Here is a 23,037-nt window from a genome sequence, read left to right as displayed (position 1 = left end):
ACCACATATTACATTCCTGCAGTTTGGACAACATCTGTATTGAAAATAACTTTTTTCTCTCTTCGTTAAGACTGCAGAGGATGAGGTAGATATACTTATGGACATCCCTTTGCTTATTCTGTAATTTTTAGTTTTTGGAGTATTTTGGACACCTTCAGTTGCATTTCAGAAATCTGAATAAATATATTGTTACTTCATAATCATGTTTGTGCGTCATAAAAATGAGAGTCAGAAACAATTAGCACTGAAGTAGAAATTGTCTTAAAGGGGCAACGGAATCTTGAACTATACCATCACACATACACAAAGTGAATGAAAAAGGAGGGCACATAACAGAGCCCCCAAGAAAAAATGCATAAAACAAAATTATTTCTGAACACATAGTATTAAAAAAAAGTTGAACTCATAACAAACTGCTTGATTTGTTACTCTGCCTTGTAAAAGGCAAATCCAGTAACAAAATTAACCCTTTGACCTTAACCTGGAATGGAATTTTTGCTGTCTTTAGAAGGCTGGCTACAGGGACAACACTCAGCTGAACTATGATCCTTTTTTTCAATGAAAATATTTAAAGAATTTATTTTTTGTTTTCTTCATAAATTAAATTAACTGGAAAAATACTTTTTTCCACTTACCTGAGAGCCTCCAGCCGCAGGGACAAGGCATGAACAGAGATTTGCAATGAGACTCTCCAAGGACACATTCAGGCTGTCCACATGCACAGTGTAGATCAAGCCAAGGCAAGCCTAAAAAGTTGAATAATACATATATAAAATTGTTATGTGGTGATAATTGCTGACAAATATACAGTAACTTTAAAATAAACATGTCCTAGGACAATCTTAATATGGTAAAGTACATTCCAAAAGGAGAAAAAGTAATTTTCTGCAAAAGAATTCATTCATTTGAAGAAATGTCACACCAACCCCCCTGAATTCTTGTTGGATTTCACAAACTCTACAGAGTGTGTGTATCCACATTTTAAAAAGAAATATAATGCTTAATCTGAGTTCCCTTGCTCAGGCACTGAGATCTCCTTCCATAAATCTCCATGTTTATGTAAAGTACCACTAAATCATTGGGAATTCATGTCAGTGCAGGGATCCATGCTCATAGAATCTGATTCCGGATTGATGCCTACAATTTTACCTCTATAATCCCAATATTATTCTGAGGATCAGTGATCCACATTTGTATGTCTTCTCTATTTACAGTTTGTACTTCTGTTATTTCAGAAAACAGAATATTTTAAAATAAACAGCATTGACATTTTAGCATTAGTATCTTTATTTTGCATCTCTTCAATTTTGATTATGTTTGACAAAACTGATAAAGCTATTTGTTTAGCAATAGATGATACAATATTGGTTCCCAGTAAGTCTTAGAGAAGGAAGGGAGAGAGTAAATTACACTGCTCAGTAATAGCACTTTGGCTGCCTTCTATTTTTAGCTGGCGAAAATATTGAAAATTCTGAAAAATGCATCAATTTGTTCGGAGTTATCCAATTACAAATAGTTTCAACACTACGGCAGCAACTTACTATTAAATGAATTATTCCTGCATTACTAGGCTGAACTATTTTTGCTTCAGTTAATATAATAATTTTTTTAAACACCTGAAAGTGCTAGAGGCCTGATAAAAATTTAAGTTTTCTGTTTACTTCAGGTCAGTCACAATACCAACTGAAAAAAATCTTAGATTCCTTAGAATCTTTATATATCTTAAATTGATCTGGAAGAGTCACTAATTCACTCACTTTATAGTATATGAATTATCTTCCTACCTATAATCCTTGATACTTAAAATTTAATTCTTAATATTCTTAAACAAATTGTATCAGTTGAGATTAATTTTACCTATAAGGAGTGGTTTTGTCATGAAGATTTTTTTCATTAGGCTTTTAGCTGAGATCAGTAAGACTTTATTTTGTGGTCTATGTAGATTTAAAACTAGGCCCTCTGAGTAAAAGGGCACTGCATTAACCCAGAGGGGCATTCAGTCTCCTAGACATTGATTTTTATTTAGTACAGTCTAATTCTACTTGTGCTGGTAAATTCCCAAACCAATGCGGAGATGTTTTAAATCAAAACTACTTGTCACTGCTGCTCATTAAAAACAGATTTGTACACTGACACATATTACAAATGGCATCTGGGAGTTCTTTACCCTGAAAATTTCTGGATAATCTAGTCTGGACACCAACACCAGGCTTTTGGGAGCAAATACTTCAGCAGGCTGAATTAAACCAGACTCCTCCTCTTCACCTTCAGTCTCTTTTGTTCCCTTGAAAACAGATACACTTCAGTTAATTAACAGAAAGAAGCATCTCTTATAAATAAGGCTAGTATTCCTACAAAAACTTTTTTAGAATGTTAAAGGACCAAGATTGCTTAGAAAGAAAAAAATTATATATTGCATGGAATCTTTGAAAGAATCTAACACATTATTTTTAGTTACCTATACGAAAATCCCAACAGCTTTATAGAAAACACTATATGCACAGACACTCTGCTGATGTAATTATTAAAAAGTAAATAAATATATATGGAGATATACCTATCTCATAGAACTGGCAGGGACCTTGAAAGGTCATTGAATCTAATCCCCTGCCTTCACTAGCAGGACCAAGTACAGATTTTGCCCCAGTTCCCTAAATGGCCCCCTCAAGGATTGAACTTGCAACCCTAGGTTTAGCAGGCCAATGCTCAAACCACTGAGCTATCCCTCCCCATAAGTACCAAAATACTGACTTAAATCCCCTCACATTGCCATGAAGGAGAATAACTGTTTCGCTATTTTTGTATCAAAAATGTAGTTCTGTCAAACTGTATGAAAATTAATAAATAACTGGTTTCTGTTTAAAAGAAAAAAGTAAGGACCTGAACCTAAAACTGTAAATGGGTACACCACCTGAACACATACAGAGATCCTCTGAAGTCACCTGCATGAGCAGGGCCTAAGTCTATTCAATATGCATAAATAGGATACCAAATTAGCCATTTATCCTCTGCTTTAGTCTTTCACAAAAATTATGCTACAGCACTTTAAAGAGACTGAAAACTGGTAAATACTTCATTACTGCACTATTATGCACATATTGTAGGTATGTTTGACTCCTTCTAGTCTATCAGAAGTCTGATGTCACTGATCACAAAGTTTTCTTGAACTAACTGGCAGAAATGGATAGGATCACATGTGGTTCAATTAATACTTTTCAGTGAGATCCCAGTAACTGGTGATGGGTGACTGTATCTGCTCTGAGGGTCTCACATACATCTATGAGTGGCTAGATAGTAACTTTTTCATCCTTATTTAGCTCAATTGTTCTCTTGAATGTGTATCTTGCTATTGTCATCCTTGGTTTTATGATGTCTAGATGAGAATCCTGTAATACATTCTACATGGCATTACACCTGATGCCCACGTAGAGGCTACACCTGCTGCTGGAAATAGCAACTCACCCACGTAATGAGGCTAGCCAAAGGGAGCACATTACACTAGTATCCAAAGACTGCACTGACTCCCCCTACATGTCCTCAGGTGTAATTCAATGTGCTGGTTTTGATTCTGAAAGTTTGGCAGCATGCCATTTGGATCTTAGTTATCTGAGAGACCAGATCTTCCTCACTTTCCAATGTAACAGAGCCAGCTGTTGTTCAACAGACCCTAGATTTAATTATCTGGAGACACTGGAAGTCACATCCCCTACATGACTAAAGTTTGTTGACCTTCAGAGCACAATGTAAATCCCATCTGTTTTCTCAGATTTTTACCTGAATAGGTTAAAGCAGGAATTTAACTGGGATTACATATACTCTAGGTTTGAGGGATGAAATATAATGCATGTTCGATTAGCACTGGTTAACTAATTTGGTGGCGTTTTTAAACTATACATGCACCCAGACACATGAGAAGTGGATACATTTTTGTAAACCAGAAAAATAAATAAAAGAAAACTTTTTTTATTTTATATGGAATTCTATTTAAATAAGTTTCCACTATTGTAGGTACATTTGACTGTGATATAAAGGTATGCAGTCCAAGCCATCCCTTTGCCAAAGTATTTAAACAAATCATTAAAAATATGCACAACATTGGAATGTACTGTGCTATAACAAATCATGCGGTCATTGTCATACATTTTAATAAGACAGTATTTCATATTAATGTTCCCTGTGTATATCTGTAGATACAGACAGTAAGACAGACTATACCAAATGGAGCTTTTACGATCTGATAAAATTCCTCATTAGTTAAAATAGTTTGGGTTTTTTGCGTGGATTTACTACTACACATCTATATACAGCAATACTACTATGTATTGTAACTAAAGCAATTTTAGCAGTCTTTTTCATATTCAAACAAAAATGATCATATAATCGCAGACAAAGTTTCAATCCATTTTGCAGTTGAAAACCACAGGGTTGTTCACCACTTTCCCTAGAGAATCCAGGAACTACAGGAATTTCTTCACAAGGAAACCAGCTGGGATTTGCAAAAAAGCCTTATTAACCTATGGAATGCTGAATTTCTAGTGAAGAAATAGATCACTCAGATAAACTCATAACCAATTACTCAGCACATTTCACAAGTAGCCATACTAAAAAAAGACTCTATACAGTAAAAGAATAAGTATTGTTAATTCACAAAGATTAGTTTTGATCATGCCTATTATAACAAAACACTAAGCAGTCTTTCATTGGTGGCATTCTTCACATTCTTTGACAAATTCATTATCTGACATACTATAAACTGTAGAAAATGCGCTGTCTTTCCAGTTTTTGAGTACCCCCCCTCCAAACATGTCTAATTGCTTTCTTTGTGCCTCTGACCTAACATTCCTCTATGCAGATATCACAAGATCTCCTTAATTATGAATGGGGGGAGGCTTCTTCCTTTAGCTCTAACAGCATGAAACAACAGCATGCTACTGCTGGCATGTTCCTCAAAAATACAGATATCACCCCCCTGGTAATGTATTCATCAGCACTGTCCTAGAAGGAAGGAGTCTAGGTACAAATTCTCTTAGTTGGCAGGAATGCAGTCACTTCCATTTTGCTACTTTAATTCAGAATGTATGGCTTCTCTAAACAAGCAGTAAATAACAATGCCACTAAACCTCAAGGGTTAATTTTATAAATGCATTAATTGGAAAACAATTTTTTTTCTACTTCTAAGGAAAATTTCACAACTGGTAGAATTTACTTTGATTCAATCTATAAGGACTGAACCTAAGGCTGAAAATATTTACATAATTTATCACAGTAAAAACACCTGGGAACATCTTTTAGCAATCCTACAGATCTTCTCAAAGTTAAAAATAGTTTGGACTCTCATAGCAAACTACAGGGCCAGTTTCGCTCTCTTTAGGAATCTCTACCCAGCAAGTAGAACCACTCTTCTAGAGCCACTTTAATTTTCAATATAAATATAAAACTTTGTTGCTATTTAGTCTCTGCATACTGGTACTGCTCCTTCTGACTTCAAAAGACTACAGACTATTGTCCAGCTATACCGAAAGAAGGACAGGAGACACTGGATATGGTTTAATCAGGCTACAACTTTATTATTAGATGTCTGGGACTACCCGGCAGATCAAAGTGTACAGTGCAGATAACTCCATGATCATTTCAATATCTACCTGAGAGTTTCCACCAGCCCCCACTTTTTACATTCTGGTCCCTAGTCAACCCATTGCTGGGACCTTACCATTCCTCCCTGCCCAAGTGAGGGTTGAGGTGGGCTAAAAAGGAAGAGGGGAGTTGGTTCCCTACCAGGCCAGTCATAGGCACCCCAAACCACCCTCCCGCATTCTGCTCCTTTAACAAAACACCTCCTTTAAGTCCCATACCTATTTATCAGAACACTGCATCCTTCCCTACAGAGCACCTGTACGAGACGTCCACCCCACACTTACCTAATGAGTTGCGACATCTTAGCCTAACTCCCTTCCCTAGTCACCATAACAAAGTCTCCCCCTCAAACCTGTTGTGGTGAAGACTAAGAAAACTCCACTCCACCTTGGCCAATCTGGTGGCAAGGGAAAAATTCCTTCTCCTCCCCCACTTCCCCAAGAATGGAGTGGCTAGCACAACACCCACAGAGGGTCCCAACCAAAACTTGGTATTTTGCCCTGGGTGGGAAGGTGGGTGCTGCTTCACTTGGTCCAGGGAAAAGGGGCTTCTCCCGCCAGGCTTGCCCTTTATCAACTTCCCATCCCTTCTGGTCCCTGGGGGATGAGTCAGTCTCACCACACTGACCCACTCTGCTTTTGCAGCAGCATCTATGCCTCTCTCTCACCCCCCACCCTTAAAGAAATATTCTCCTTTCCCCAGCAAGCCAGACAATGCCCCCACCCTCCTTTAAGGTGCGGTGCAGTCATTTTGTGGAGCAGCCAAAAGATTTTGGGAGGAAGAGGATAGTCTCATTGCACATCTCTAATTTCAGATCATTCATTTTATGAAGATGTATTTTGAGAATTGGTTATACTTTGAATAACCTTGCAGATTATTTAAAATATTTATTTTATCTCAGTGTTCCAAGATAGTTTGTCTGGTTAATAATTGCCACGTTTGGACTTACAAAAAAAGTCTTTCTACAAAATTGCTATCTGTCCCATTTTTAAACAAGACCAGGATCATCTTTTGTTGTTTACCTTGCAGAAGTGTCTTATTCTTGATATGAAATGACAAGATGGAAAACTAGTGGTGATCTCTGGTACAGGATGTCCATAAATGGAAAGAAGGAAATCTCTGTACTTCAATGATCCTGCTACTATTGAAATCAATGGAATTTTTGCCATTGTCCTCATTGAAACAAGGAATAGGCACCAAGAATTAATGTGTAGCTACAGAGATGTAAAATGAAGGCCATAGCAATTCTTTTTCAGAACTGAAGCTGAAAAAGCTGATCAATTCTGGGTTTTTCAACAGAAGAACAAGCAATTTCTATTTCGCTGTCAGAGAAGATTCAAATACTGAAAAATATTATGTTTTTTATATGCTAAATAGGTTTGGCCCTGCAGCTCCTGGAAAACTGCCAACATGAACACTCATGGTGAAAATGTTAGGAAACACCATTTGATATCTATCCAGAATTCTGTGTTAGTGTAACTCATATAATTTAAATTATTAAAAAATCAGCCCACAGATAAAAATTGAAGAATATAAAAACTGATTGGTTTTGTGTTATTGTTACTGGATAGCTAACCTGATTTAATTTACTATAAAAGGGAATTATATGAAATATTTTAATACTAAAGCACAAACACCTGCCACAGAGAAAAAACCTACTGCCATCTGCTGGACTGCTGCACATTGATTTTTACTATAAGAAGAACAAAGATGTAGGCAGTGCAGACATTTCTATTCTATCAATCCATTTGTACGTCTTATATCAGGGTGAAAAAGGTAATGACCCACAACTTGACAAAAAGACACAATGTTATGATCTTCTCTTTCATTATCAGTCACATATAGCATAAAGAAATTTATTCTCACTCTTTGTAATTTTTACATCAACAATGGGTGAGAAAATTCAAGAGCTTGAGGACTTGTTTAAATAAAGTTTGACAGTTAAGAATTAGTTTCTTTCAAACAAAAAGAGGAAGTTACTCACCCTGTGCAGTAACTGACGTTCTTTGAGATGAGTGTCCCTGTGGGTGCTCCACTCTAGGTGTTGGTGCGTCCCTGCGCCTTCACTCGGTGTTGGTGCGTCCCTGCGCCTTCACTCGGAGTTCCTTCTCTACCGTCCCCGGCCTGAGACGGAGCTCAGCAGACTCGTTAGGAAATCCCTCACTTTGTTACAATTACCTGTTCTAGTAGTTAGTTGTTGTCACCAAGTGAAGGCGCAGGGACGCACCAACACCTAGAGTGGAGCATCCACAGGGACATCTCTCGAAGAAGAATTTATTCTATCAACTAATCTAACCAGCAATCACTAGTTTTAGGTTTAAGAGCACCAAATTCGAAATACCCAACAAGTTTTGTTTGGTCACACAATTAGAAAACAGATCACTTAAAATGTATGTTTACAGTGCCCTTAATGGCAAAAGGGACATGCAAGCTTGTATGGATTAACATGGTTTCTAACAAAAAAAATGGAGGTCTTAATTTTTTTTTTAAATGGGCAATGTAATTGCATTAATTTTCTATACAAGCCTTCCATTGAAAAAAATTCACATCTACAGGTTATTTAAACTGAACCTGGCTAGCAATACAGCAATGAGTATATTTGCAATACACATATGTAATCATACACTTTGTAAGCATACTGTAACTTCAACTTAATAAAGTAACCATGAAAATTCTTAGAAGAAATAAAGCCAGTCATACGACTAAAGATTTTGACAAACACACAGGTAATATTCTTAAAGTCAGCACAGTAAGTGAATAATCATTTCAACACAATACTTTTAGCTTACTTTACATGAAAAGTATTAACAGCACATGCATTCTGTAACAATACCAAATACAAGCTGCAAGGCCATATTCTTCATCCCTTCTTTCAATTACAGTCTTCCATCCCCACTCTCTCACGCACACACACTCTCTCGAAGCTGACAAAAGAAAAGGACATTTAAAATATTCCCTACTGAGGGAAATCAAACAAAAAAGGATACTTTTGTTTCTTGAACAGTCATTTTATTTTACCAGTATTTTTCTTCAGTTTACAAGTACATTAGGAATGACAGTGTTTCAGAATATGCATCCCAAGGATTTACAAAGTTCCATTCTGAAAAATAAATTCAGGTTCCTAGTTTTCACACAGAATGTGCTCCATAGCAAAAAAGATACATTGCACAGACTGCAATGTATTTGTATTTGGGCCAACTAGAGGTGATATGATGGTGGTTTTGAGCACTCTCCTCACTGTCTTTCCTGACCCTCTTCAGCTACATTATTGCCCTTCAGCTTCCCTTTATACCATATAATAGAAGAGAGCAAATTGGTCTTAATTTCAGTTCAATATTGGGGGAAAAGCACAAAGATTCTTATGCCTAAATTTCCTCACATTCAAATTTTGGTAACTGTAAAGATAGGAGAAAAAAATGCCATTCCAAAGTAAATTAGAATTTCAGCTATTTAAAAAAGTGAAGTGTTCCTAAACTATTATTAGAACCTAAAAAATAGATACCAGTTTGGGAAATGTGTAAGTTTTCAGAACCAGAAATACAAAGGGAAAGCACAAACTTAGGTACTTGCTGCATTGAAATATATTTCAGCACAACCGTAAATGTTTTGCTGAATCAGGATTTAAGTTTTGGTTTAAGTCTCAAATGTAATTCATGTGAGCATCTGTAGTTGAACAACTATCTAAAACTTCCAGTTATTCCACATGATAAAGTTTCCATTCCCTTCACCTATCAAGGAGAAATCTTTTTATTTCACCATATGAAAACCCTATATAAACTAGTAATTTCTTATTTTTGATGGAACCCTACCCCCTCCCTATTCTCTGTACTCACAGTTACTATGTGGCCAGTGTCCTTTGGTTTTCTTTCTAAACCTGGATCTTCTAGGACCCAGGAGCCCAGTCAGGACATAGAAACTCAATACCTAGCAGGGCAGCAAGGGATACTGTGCTTAATCTTGGATTTTTATGGAAGACAGAACATTTTCTCTGTATGTAAATACTTCCCTACCAGGCAAGAATCCTTCCTGACAAGGTAGTAAACTTACTATCTACTAGGAACATTTTTTCTAGCACGAGGTCCCATTCTCAGTTGGTGCATCAGTATTTTGGTAATAAACATAATAGTTATACTCATCACTGACCCTCTATCCAATGTCCCTCCAGCTAAGGAAAAAATAATCTCTTTGCAGGAACTTTCATAAACATGGCCTGCAACTCCTTTTTTCTGCTCATAGAACTGGAGGGTCTCCTGACAACGCTTCCAGCCTTAGCCATTTTGTCTCCATCATCTTAACAGGTGATAAATGAGAAAGCTTTTGTTGTTGTTGTTCAAAATACCATCTTTAACTTCTGTTTTCTTATCTTCCCACTGTAAGTAATTACGCAGTAGTGCTGGGAAATTGTTAGACTATTCTTCAGTCTGTTCAAGACCCTAAGCTCACTTCATTTCCTGGCTTACAAGCTGTGACTTAAGTGCATCTCCACATATAAATATGATACCTGTAAGGGTGCATAGTGTGAGTGGTATTGCTGGTGTAAAATAAATTAGGTGCAGTGCCAAGGGTACGTGTGGCCTGATTTCTAAAATGTGTTCACATAGCTAAGGAATGTCTAGTGATCATTCTTCCACATGTACCTGCAATTGTTAAGAACTAAAGAAGAACAAGTGTCACATTTTCACCCTAAAGAGGCATTTATAAAGCCAGAGAACATGACTGTGCTGCTGGTTGCCAGCTGTGAACAACTAGTGGAGTCATATGGTGGGATCAGTAATAATTTTGTCTATCCACTTTCACATTAATGCCCCAGCCCCTCATTTTGCATCATGTCTCTGTAATAGCTGTTGAGAAACAACTGTAATGCTGCTTGCTGCAAATCTTTATATCTGACCTGGTGCAGACACTATGCACCGTCTTGAAAGCAATGGACAAAATATGATGTGGAAAAGAATACTTTAGACTATACACTTAAATTGCATGAGCACAACTGCCAAGAAGTATCGATAAAGCTCTATTTGCCTTAGGCAGGAGTTATGATCTTTTGCTTAAGAGTTACTACTTCTACTGTTCTGCCTACGGGAAAGTCACCCTCTAATAAAGGCTAGATAGAGAAGCAATTAGGGATAGCTTATATCGTATTTAAAAAGCTATGGCACTAACAAGAACCATGCTAAATTTCATTCTCCCTTTACATGTATTTTAGACTGCAAGCTCTTTGCAGCACAGAATTAATCTTTCTACATGTGTATACAGCTAGCACACTTTGGGTGCTGATGCAATAAATAAATAATACTATAAACAAGAAGCCTTTTCTGGACTTGCACTTTTTTATTCCTTCACCCTAATCCTGACTAAGGTTATTAGACTTGGATTACGAACTAGTAATGGGTTCCACCAGCATGCACATTACATTTTCATCTCACTTACATGTCCCAGGTGACTACTTTGCCTTTGACTAAATTGTTGCAGCGCTCTTTACACTATCATTTAATGTCTGTCACTCAACATGTCTGGCTTAGCAAAGTAGTATTAACTTAGATCAGTTTCCAGGTACCAGCTGTAGTGCACACCGAGCAGAAAATTCAAAGTTAAGACTGAAAGTCCAACTCTTCCGTTCTTCAATGTGCTTGAACACTACAGACAATGAAAAAACCCACAGTTCTAAAGCACTGTAATGCTGCAATGTCTTGACACCCAAAGGGCACCAACACACAAAAAAGAATTTAAATTGTGCTGGAAAATAAACTATATCAGACACTCATCATTGAACAAAACCAACCACCTTCAGAATATATCCAAAGGTTGGGTCTCAAATATGCCACTGAATGGAACACTTTGAAGACAAATATGCTACCCCAAAGTATATGATGGCATTTGCACTATACATATTTAATTTGCTGATTTGCTGTAATTTGTTGTAAGTACTTGATAAATACCTTTCTTTGCTATCGTTTTTATATCATTAGTGTAAACATTTGCACCTAAATTGTTTCAATCCACAAGCAGGACGCCACATTGAAATAATCAGTCTCCTTATTTTACGAAGGAAGTAACACAGAATCAGCAAATCAAACAGGATGGCAGAAATATGAATGAAAAAGCTGTGCTTACTGCAGTAACCGGCCTAAAAGACACACAGTACTAACTACTGATGATCAGTCCCAAGGCACTAAGGCTAGGGTAATGGCTTTAATGTAACCTTACTTGAGTGAAGAATGATATTTTAAAAAATATTTTCCCAGTAACTACAACATTCTACGTAATTAATCTACATTTATTAAGGCTTTCTTTTTTCAACTGCATGATCTATATACTTAGTTGAATTCATAGCTCTGTTACCGGAAGTTAATTGTTATCCATTATTGTACTCTGAGCTCTCAAAAGTGTACAGGCTGTTATTTGACTGTAGGAATGTTAATACATACATCAGAGGATATAAGGAAAGAAATTTAATAAAACACCAGTTTTAAAAGCAGATTTAGAATTATATTCTCAAGATTTCAAATTAGTTATCTAATTTTTAGTTATCAGTAATGGCCACCAGCATATGGGTTGGGGATATTTCATATTAAACTGAAACCCCAGTAACACAGAGTGATTTTACAATAATCAGATATTTTTAAAAAAAAAAGTGGGGAAAAAAAAACCATCAGAAAATGGCAAAGTTACTTTAGAAGGACTTTTGATGGAATTCACATCTTGTTCAGACTGTCTGCTGTCAGTTACCACACAGCCTGCATCATTTCTTGCTCATTATCCTAATATTATTACTGATTATTTGTATTATCACAGTGCCTAGTTCCCTTACTGGTTGTTCATAGCTAAGTGGCTTTTTAATGTGGTTATAGTTTTCAACTGATTACTTTTGCTCTTGTATGAGAACAAGTAAATAGACACATCTTTCTCAATACTTTTCATTATTTGTTATACTTTTGTCATAACAAAAACCAGAATCCCTAAATATGTATAATAGAATATCAGGGTTGGAAGGGATCTCAGGAGGTCATCTAGTCCAACCCCCTGCTCAAAGCAGGACCAATCCCCAGACAGATTTTTGCCCCAGATCCCTAATATGGCCCCCTCAAGGATTGAACTCACAACCCTGGGTTTAGCAGGCCAGTACTCAAACCACTGAGCTATCCCTCTCCCCAGCACACATACAAAAGAAGTAACAAAGCTGCTAGTTTATTGTTGAGATTACAAATTTGCTTGATAAAGGTAACTGTATTGATATAATATACTTAGACTTCTGTAAACATTTGACACATGATAAAAATGAACACTATACAAAAATCAATATAGCCTATATAAAATGGATTAAAAATTGGTTAACTGATAGATTGAAAGAAGTAATTGTAATGAGGAATCATCATCCAATGGGGAGTTTCCAATGGGATTCTGCAGTGATCTTTCTCAGCCCAATACTGAGAAAATATAAAATTATTGCTGGTTATATTTGCAGATGACACAAAAACCAGTGGAATGGTGATGATGGAAATAGGTCAGTTATACTGACTGACCTGGCCTGCTTGGTGAGGTAGGATCTCTTGAACAACATGCATTTGAATACAGCCAAATGTAACATCAGACATTTAGAAACAAGAATGTAGGTCACATTTATAAGATGAGGGACTGCATCCTAGAAAGCAGCAACTCTGAAAAGGACTCGGGGTAATTGTAGATAACCAATTGAATATGAGCTCCTGGTGTGATGCTGTAGCTAACTAAAAGACAGCGAATGCAATCCTTGGGGGTATAAGCACAGGAATACCCGGTAGGAGTGGAAGGTGGTATTTACGCCGATATACAGCATTAGTGAGACCACAACTGGAAAACTGTGTCCACCTCTTGTGTCTGCACTTCAAAAAGAATCTTGAAAAATTTGAAAGGTTTTTAACAGTGAAGATAATTAACAACTGGAATTGCTTCCCAAGAAAGGGCTGGATTCTCTATAACTTGCAGCAGAAGTCAAGACTGGATATCTTTCTCTAAATATTATATAGCTATAACCAGAACAGAAGTTATGAGCTTGATGCAGAAATTATTGGGTGAAGTTCTATAGACTGTGTTCTGCATGAGTTCAGATTAGATGATCATAAGAGCCCCTTTTGGCCTTAAAATCTATACATCTATGATGACATGCAAAGCCCACTTTGCAAAGTTTACTGCACTTTATCAAGCAACAAATATTTTAATGAGATACTAGTACTGAATTTAGGGTTAGACTAAAGAGGATTTCAGAAGAACAAACAACAAAAGAATTGTTTTTAAAAGTAAGTATATCAAGGGTTAACCAAATAAGCATGTTTATAGGTCAAGAGACCAAAACTTTCTTGAGACTGGCATTTACAATATAATATAGGTTTCATATATAACACATATGGCAATGATGTGCCTCCCCTGGAAAATTATGTAATTAGGCTAATTCAACAAATGGACAGAGAAGAATCATTCATACAGCACATAAACTTTAGTGGTTGTGCCAAGTTATCTATGGTGACATTAAAGGGATTGTTAGCAACCACTGGAAATCTATAAATACATTCAGTACATAGAGCCCCCGTTAGACAACTCGTGATGTGCAGCACTTCTAAACTATGTTGCAACCCTCTAATATTCCACTGTGTATTCAACATACCACATAAGCCAAGGAATAACCCTTCTGGTACAGACAGAAGGGTAAATACCAAATTACTCTGCAATGATCTTTTTCCTCTAATACAATTTGTTTAGTTTAGAGCACACATCTTGATCCACAGTTGAAAATTAGCATCAGTTTCAAATGCCAATTTACAAGTGGCAAGAAAAGTACAAATTACTGTTAATATCTCTAGTTTCCCAGAAGAGTTATTTTTGTTATTTTCTGTTTGCCAAAGTAATGGTAAATATCTGATCTCCGCTGTACTCAGAGACAAAAATGGAGCCAAATAGCTGAGAGGTTCTAATGACCAGATAACTTTCTTACTGCTCAGCTTTCAACTACCCTTTATAAAAAATATCACTGCAGGCTGCTGCTGAACTTGATAATCTCAGATAGAAAAACAGAAAACTGAAACGAGGTTAGGCAGGTATTTTGTAGCCAATTAAATTAATTTTATTAACAGTTTTTCTTCCACTACACCTAGGGCACAAGAGAAAGATAATGGCAAATTGACTATGCTAACAAAAACATTTTATTGAACATATCTTACTAGTGAGATGGCTTCACTATATTTATAGATTGGGCAACAATGTCATGCATTCCTAATTTTTCCCTATCTCCCACCATAATATTTTGGATTTGCTAACAGGTTATATCTCGATTTCATGATCAGTTTATTTTTCTACTGGATGCTTTGTCCATAAAATTTTAAATAGTAATAAAGGTGAGAATAAATGGAATAGTTTATTACATTCAAAAATACAAAGATTTTTCAAGCAGATGATTAGTTACAGACACATTTTGTGAGTTTGTTGGTTTTTTGTTTTTATATCTGTTTGATACAGTTTTTGAATAACTGTTAAGGGCACCCAGGATATTACGGGCACCTTTTTATTTTTATAAATCTACATAAATAAAATCAATCAACTTAATTTCATTTAAAGCTTGGGCTTTATTCATGATGGTCTCTCGTAAAATTGTCTAAAATCTTCCACTGCCAAAACCAATCTTAATAGAAAGAATGATAAATTAGGTGCTCATCTGGTAAATTATTGTAACTGGTTGTAGACAACAGGTCAGACTGCCAGAAAAAATGCGACAGTGAAACACACAACATTTAAACTCTTTCTCCTCATCATCCAACACTGATTCATTGTCCCAAGTTAGCCCTGGGACATTAAGCTTTCTTCTTTAACTGGCATGTTCATTTGGAAGCATGCTACCATCAAACTATCTTTAGCAGTCAGACTTTCTGTTAAATATTCTGCCATTCATTTCAAAATGATATCAACATAGGCAAAATCTTCAACCTTAGGAACTAAAGTAAATGATCAGACAAAGTAATTTTTAAATATAGTCTAATGTAAATCAGTGATAGTCAAAGCAGGCGGAGTCAAGGCAACTAAACAGCCCCACATCACAGTAAGACATGGTGGAACACCTGTTCAGTCTGAATGCAGTTGGATTTCATGGGCCCATGCTTTTTTGCTCAAATTGAGGACTTGAAAAGTTTATCTGACACCTAAGAATTCAAGAAGTAATCCAGTTTATCATAATGAAGTACACCTACATTGCCACAGCCTTCCTGCAATTTAAAGGAATAAAACCAGTCACTCACATTAAGATCATACCTACAGCTTATGGGCACAGAAAAGAGTGAAATCATTTAAAAAGCTCTGTATTAGAGGTTGAAAGAGTTCTCTTGCTGAGGAAGTTGAGAGAAGGGAGAAGGGAGAGAGAGGACAAAGAGAGGCTCAGAAAAGAAGGAAGATGAGAAAAGAGGGAAGAGGCAAAGGAGTTCATTCCTGCAGGAATTTAGAACAATATAACTCACTACTTTCTGGTCCAAATTTAAAAACAAACAAACAAACAAAAAAAAAACAAAAAAAACACTTACCTCTTCAGTCTTACTTTCCCACTAAGAAGAACAAAGAAAGCCAGTAAGCTAGCATGCATGCACATATGTGCACACTCCCACACAATGTTATATACATATACATACACATACACACGTACACATTTAAAAAAGGAAAAATACATATGCAACTAGTCTCTCTGGCAGGGAGGAAAGGAAGGGAAACCTCACATGACAGTACTAGTATCCCTGTTTTCTTCACCCTGGAAAGTGCTCAAATACCATGAAAATGGCCAGGACATAAAAGTCTTAGTAGAATCTACTTGAATGAGAAGAGGAAGAGAAAGAGCCCTGGGGAAGAGATAGAAAACCTGGAACTCTTCATTGGTCCTGTCTCATTTAGAGTTTGAGCCCCAGATGGCCCAAGGCTCCCCTGGTGGTCTAGCTCTGGTTTTCAACCACTGGTCTACTCCACATTTTTGCATTCCAATGCTAGCTCTTTAGACTCTGACAGTCTGTATCCTTACATTCGTCCTGTTTACAGGATTATGGTAAACCTTATACAAAGTATGCCTTGTGAGATGCCATTTGAAAACTCATGATTTGCTGATCATTATTGTCCCGGTAAAATATGTGTGGCAATACTGCATATAAAGTTATAAGATCCTACTGTCTGATATTACTGGGACATGTTCCAACACATTGTGGAGGGCAGCCACAAACCAGTACCCCAAAGACAAAAGGTTAGCCAATGCCTCAGCTAGGTGTCAACAAAATCTAATGGACCATCACTTGATCAAGTGGCCACTCTTTGGCAGAAGAGAGGGTGGGGGGCAAAAATTTACATCTTGAACAAAGAAACAGCTTGAGGTTTCCATCCACACAGACTTTCTGCCTCTCGAACATCAACTGGAGATTATTCTGGCACAAGATAAAGGGTTGTAAGAGGAAAGAAAAACACCTCAGATTATCTCTCCCTTTCTATAATGACATCAACAACACTTGAAGAAGAAAGGAAGCAGCTTTGAATTCCCTTAGCTTATTAAGTTAGGTATTAGTTCAGTTTTACTTTTCATTTCGTTGTAACCAATTTTAATTTTTATGCCTCAGTACTTGTGATTACTTAAAACCTATCTTTCCGGAATTAATAAACTGGTTTTATTGTTTTATCTAAACCAGCATGTTTGGATTGTGCTTGTGAAACTCCATTTGGATAACAGGATTTGTGCATATTATTTTCTGTTAATAAAATGACGGACTTTATATGAGCTTGTGTTGTCCATGTGGGTGCTGGGCAGTACAAGATGCACATTTCTGGGGGGAAATTTGGGACTGGTGTTTGCTGGTGTTGCCCTGCAGTGTAAAGTATGAGTGGCTGGCTATAGCACTCATATAGTATAACTGGGAGTGATTTAAATGCTGGAGGCTGTGCATGAGCAGACTAGAAATGGTTGCTCACAGTGAAGCACTTCAGATTGGAGAACTGCACCCCAGATTGGAGAATTGAGGGGACACAGCTGTCCAGACACAATTAAAGATTTCCTCTATTATTGCCACTGCTTGCATTTGGGCATGAGGACAACAAGGATACACTTGAGCCTGATTCTCCTTTCATTACATCTTTTTACACCGATGTAATTCTATGAAAGTCAAAGTGGAGCTACTTCTGACTGACACCGATTTAAACTGAGTAAAAAAAAAAAAAATCATTAAAAACAGTGAGATACCATATTGCTCTGCAGAACTGAAGGTGGAACCAAACACACACATATTTGGAACAAGATCCCACAATGAATCACTGTAATGGGAAACTGAATGTGCATCAAGGGAGTCCAAACATAGGTAGGAAGCAAAACTTTAATTGCATTGTTTACAATAAATGTTAAGTGTCCAAGAAAAGAGAGAGAACATCTCTCGTACACAAAATCTTTGAATTCCACTGAATACTGTAAAGAAACTGTACAAGAACTGTTTGACCATATGTAAGATTTATCTTGAAACCTTGCCAAGGTTAGCAAGACCTTTGGTAATCTGCTAATTGCCAGCAGAGACAGATTTAGAATCCATACCTGACTTCTTATTTTAAAATAAATGATCTAAGTTTTGCCTCAGTAAACTCATTCAGGCCAACTCTTTCTTTCCATGCTAATCTCTACTGGAGCTGAATACAGCCCAGTTCACAGTGAACTGGTTTATCAGTCAAAAGTCAAGAAAACAGGCAGCAGTAATTCATTTTATTTATGTTTCAGTATATAAAAATGCACGTAAACAATTCCAAATGCATGTAGTTTTTGTTTAACACGGTACTGTATTGTACTTTGTCCGAATACTTCCCATTCCGAATGAGGTGTGTGGTTGACCAGTCAGTTCGTAATTCTGGTGTTTGTAACTCTGAGGTTCTACTGTTTTAAAGGTACCTAAGAGACAGATAGGTACTTAAGTTTAATTAATTTTAATGGGATTTGGGCATCTATGTGTTTTTGAAAATCCCAGTAGGCACCTAGCTGTATTTTTCGGCACGTAAATAGCTTTAAAAATCTGGTCTCTAGGAACTTTTGAAAATTTTACCCTCATGATCTCCTCTTTGCTCCCAATCCAGAACATTTCACCCTAGGCCAATGGATATTTTTCAGCTGCCACTTTACCTATGTACATGTAGGGTATTCTGCACAACTGACATGCAGAAACTTCCTGGGGCTGGAAGAATACTCAGAGCAGTTGGTATATAGGGAGCTCTGGGGAGCTAGAGAATTATCAATGCAGAGGGATTGTTCAGAAATTTTAACAGCAAGCCTCTACTTAAAGCTGTAATAAGCATCTGCAAATGAGAGTTGTCAGAATTTTGCTTGCCAAATCCTCTTGCATTTTCAGGTAGGCAGGAAAAAGGATCTCCTTGGCCCAGGACTATTATTGTTCCAAGTTTCAACTCCTTGCTCCAAAGCACGGAGATGCTAGAGATCTTTAAAGAAATGGTTGGACCCAAAACAAGTTGCAGGAACAGATGAACTTAAGAAGTAAAGATTTTATTTCACACATACGTTGTTAGGAAGGAACAAAAACAGTATATACAGTACAGTAATGTATATTAATAAATATGTTTCGATAGTGTCTTGCAAACATTTTTTCATAACATATAATCAGCTCTTTTAGAAAAGAGGTATTAAATTCCTTTGAAATGTATGTTAGGAAAACATTTTAAAAGCTTTGCAATAAAATGCAATTTTGGAAAAATTTATGGTTGGAAAGTCAGCTATGTGGGGTCTACTGCCAGGATTAAAGTGTCTTCTTAATTTTGTAATCTCTTGCATCCTCTGGGCCAAGAAGGCTTGGGGACATTAGACTCATAGTCTTTAAGGCCAGAAGGGACCATCATGATCATCTAGTCTGACTTCCTGCACACTGCAGGTCACAGAATCATACCCACCCACTCCTACAATAGACCCATAACCTTTGGCAGGGGTACTGAAGTCCTCAAATCATGATTTAAAGACTTCACATTGTGTAGGAAGCACACAGCACTGGAGTGACAGGAAAAAGGGAAGCAGCACCTCCAGTTAAAAAGTGGAATTGTTGGGACCTGAAGAGTATCCTGCCCAATCCCTTTAGCTAGAAGGATCTTGGCTTCAACCACGAAAGGCAGGGAAGACGTGGGAAGCTAGGAAAAAATAGGTGCACATTCAAAATTCCAATAAAGATGCTGAATTCCCTCCGATTTCCTCAGAAGGGGGAACATTTTAAAGTATGTTCTTGCGTGGACATTTCAAAATCACATATTATCCAAGCCAGTATGATCACATTACTTAAATAAAGAATGCAAGTGAGAGTTTTACCACTAAATATAGGAAGTTTCACTAATTCCCTCATTTTTAAAATTCTGTATCAGTTTAAAAAAAGTTTTCTATTTTTGTTCTCTAACTTGTTTGCCATCAAGTGGCATAAATTATGGGAAAAACACAACTAGAACACCACTATTAGGAAGACAGAAATTTGTAGTCTGTCTAGTTATTCTAAACTTAACCTTTAACCTTTGGTCTATAACCCCAGACCTTCAGATTTATAATTAAAAGAAATACAACTTTTTTTTTTTTTTTTTTTTTTCAATTTCAGGTGTTTAGAACATTAACTATAAAATCTTCCATTAATATAAGGAACTGAAAGGAACCAGGGCATTATTCAATCATTGTAAGACATTATGCTATCTATTTTTCAGAATATTTAGAATCTGATGATAGAACACAGTAAACATTATGAAAAAGAACATTCTTCCAAAAGAAACATTTTGGGACAGTACTTGTAAACCAACAAAGACACAAATGAATGTCACTTTCATGCCAAGTTTAACCTTTGGGACATTCACAGCATACTTGAATGTCTTAAAAACAAATACACATTAACATACTGCCCAAAAGATGTTCAGATGTCACGTTTCCAAAAAGATATCACTGATTGCCCTCATTGTCTGCTAAAACAATACCACAGACACTCATTCATTTTTTTCATGATATACATTTTCGCTCAGTAAGATTATAAACATCATGAGCCAACCAAAGAAGATCAACTTTCTGAAGCTCAATGAAGTTTAGTTGGTAGTGTTACTTTGACTCAAGAAATATCAGTGAATGTTTTTCATTCGTAGTCATTTTGTGAAGTTTTTGCTTGTGATGTTTTTAGTCAGACCTATCTTCCAGAGTTGGATCTTTAACATATTTACAAACATTGGGCCTCCAATATTTTTAAGTGTATTGTTCAGTGTACGATGCCTGGGCCCACATCAAGCATTTATGCATATGCACACCTTTATGTGCANGACTGCAAACCGCCATTCTTCCAGTTGAAATACTGAATAATTACTGGAAATATTTTCACTGAACCGTGATTGCTTCCATGTGTAGCAACTCCACAGTAAGCTATGTCATTTTCTTCAAATGTTTTCAGAACAACATCAACAGAATGCAGTGCAAGCACAGAGATAACAATTGCTTCTGTCTTGGTTCTAGCACTTGAAAATTTCCATGCCACTTCAGAATCAGGGAATGTCTTCTTCAACAAGACAGATGTGCAATCCATTGACTTAAAGCTATTATGATGCTTAACAGTGTGAAATGCAAACGCACCCTCTGCTGCAGTAACAGCATCCTCTGATTCGCTGCCTGGTTTTACAAAATAATCTGTCAATTTTGTTGATGAACTCTCTCCTTGAACTGCTTTTTTGTGCTTGTCTGAGTCCACATGACTTTGTAAATCATTAGCACCTTTATTTTTCACAGAGATTTAAGTACCAGGTCTGCATACCATGCACTCAGCTTCCCATTCATCTCTACCACTTCGAAAACATGGGAACTTCGTCTTTAGTTCTGCAGTGAATTTACACTTTCGTTTTGGCATTGTGTTTGCTACTAGGATCAGGGGCAGCCAGGGTCTCCACGTGCTGGGCCCGCCACAAGCCAAGCTCAGTGGCTCCCATTGGCTGGGAAAAGCTCCAATGGGAGCTCTCGGAGCCAGCCCCTGCAAGTCCTGCCCCCACAGCTCTGATTGGGCAGGTATTTCGCAGTGATCCACCACACTGCTGTGTCTCATCACAAATGGGGAGCTGAGTGCCATACAGCACACCTCAGCCCCAGGAGCTCTGATCCACTTGCAGGCAAGGCAGCCCGATGCCCATCGCAGCCAGAGCTCTGATCCCTCTACACACTCCTGCCTTTTTCACACTGCCCTCCCCTCCTCCCCCACCACAGTCAGTGCTTTTTGGCGACTCCCCGGAGCAGCTCCCCCAGCACTGCCCCCCACCTGTGCAATCAGCGGCGCATGGTACTCCCAGCTTTGCTGGCATCCCTGGCTTACCTTAGAGCAGGCTCCGGCGACTGCTGCTGCTCCCTGACTCTTCGAGCAGCCCCACTGCCTCCGGACCCCAGCTGCTGGCCAGGCACTTCTCCTACCTGGGCTCCAGCTGCTCTGCTCCTCCCCTCTCAGACTGTAAGAGCCGAGCTGCTGGCTTTGGGCAGCCCTCCCCTGCCTCAGGGCCCAGAGCTGGCTGGGCACTTCCCTTCCCCGGCTCCAGCTGAGCTGCTCGGCTCCTCCCCTCTCAGACTTACAGAGCCGAGCTGCCCGAGCCAGTGTTACCGGCTTCGGGCAGCCCCCCGCCCCGCCTCCGGACCTTGCACCGCGGGAGCAGCTCAGCTGGAGCCGGGTAGGAGAAGTGCCTGGCCGGGGCTGCCCGAAGCCAGTAGCGCTGGCTCGGGCAGCTTGGCTCTGTAAGTCTGAGAGGGGAGGAGCCGAGCAGAGCCACAGCGGGAGAGGAAGTGCCGGCCGGCATTTTCCCGGACATGTGTGGCTTTTCGGCAATTCCCCCCGGACGGGGGTTTGATTGCTGAAAAGCCGGACATGTCCGGGAAAAACCGGACGTATGGTAACCTTAGTCAAGCAAAACTTCAAAACAGTAGCATGACTACTAAGGCAACACTGTTTAATGGCAGTTGAATGGCGAATGTGGTTGTATACATGCATGAATAGCCTACATTTTCCATAGAGCAGCAAAACAACCCTGGAATCTCTGCTGTGACTAGAACTCAGGAAGTATAGCTTTCTGTATCTCAACAAGCTGAAGATTTCCAGGGATAATTCTCAACTAGACAAAATTTACTTCCATCACATATACACACAGGCCTGTTTAATCCGACTGTATATTACTGAAATTCATTATAATAAGAAATCATCAATCTGCAAAAATGAGGTTACAGAAAACTGTGTGTGTGTAAGTAATATTATTCTCACATTATTTCTTACAGACATTTGTTACCAAGTTTGAAGGCTAGTCACACATTCAAGTGTTATATGTTTCTGGATCTTTAAAAGTAGAGCAACAACTTTGCTGAATACTTCTTCTGGAGACTAAGGCAAGAGTCATTTG

The 23,037-nt window shown here is 37.9% G+C and overlaps 1 protein-coding gene across 1 annotated transcript in view; it reads right to left on the bottom strand.

The window, feature by feature from the left end:
- Positions 1-23,037, bottom strand: part of LOC117876500 (myotubularin-related protein 13-like) — a 118,628-nt gene that overhangs the window by 11,834 nt on the left and 83,757 nt on the right. The window contains exons 2-3 of the mRNA XM_034768766.1: positions 2,168-2,284; positions 636-746 (exon numbers count right to left, since the gene is read on the bottom strand). Coding sequence (XP_034624657.1) covers positions 636-746; positions 2,168-2,284 — 228 coding nt within the window. The remainder of the gene's footprint in view (positions 1-635; positions 747-2,167; positions 2,285-23,037) is intronic.

The sequence above is a fragment of the Trachemys scripta genome, chromosome 4 (assembly GCF_013100865.1).
Source record: "Trachemys scripta elegans isolate TJP31775 chromosome 4, CAS_Tse_1.0, whole genome shotgun sequence".
Classification (NCBI taxonomy): Eukaryota; Metazoa; Chordata; order Testudines; family Emydidae; genus Trachemys; species Trachemys scripta.
Note: the sequence above shows the minus strand (reverse complement) of the source record. Positions and strands in the feature narration are given on the sequence as shown.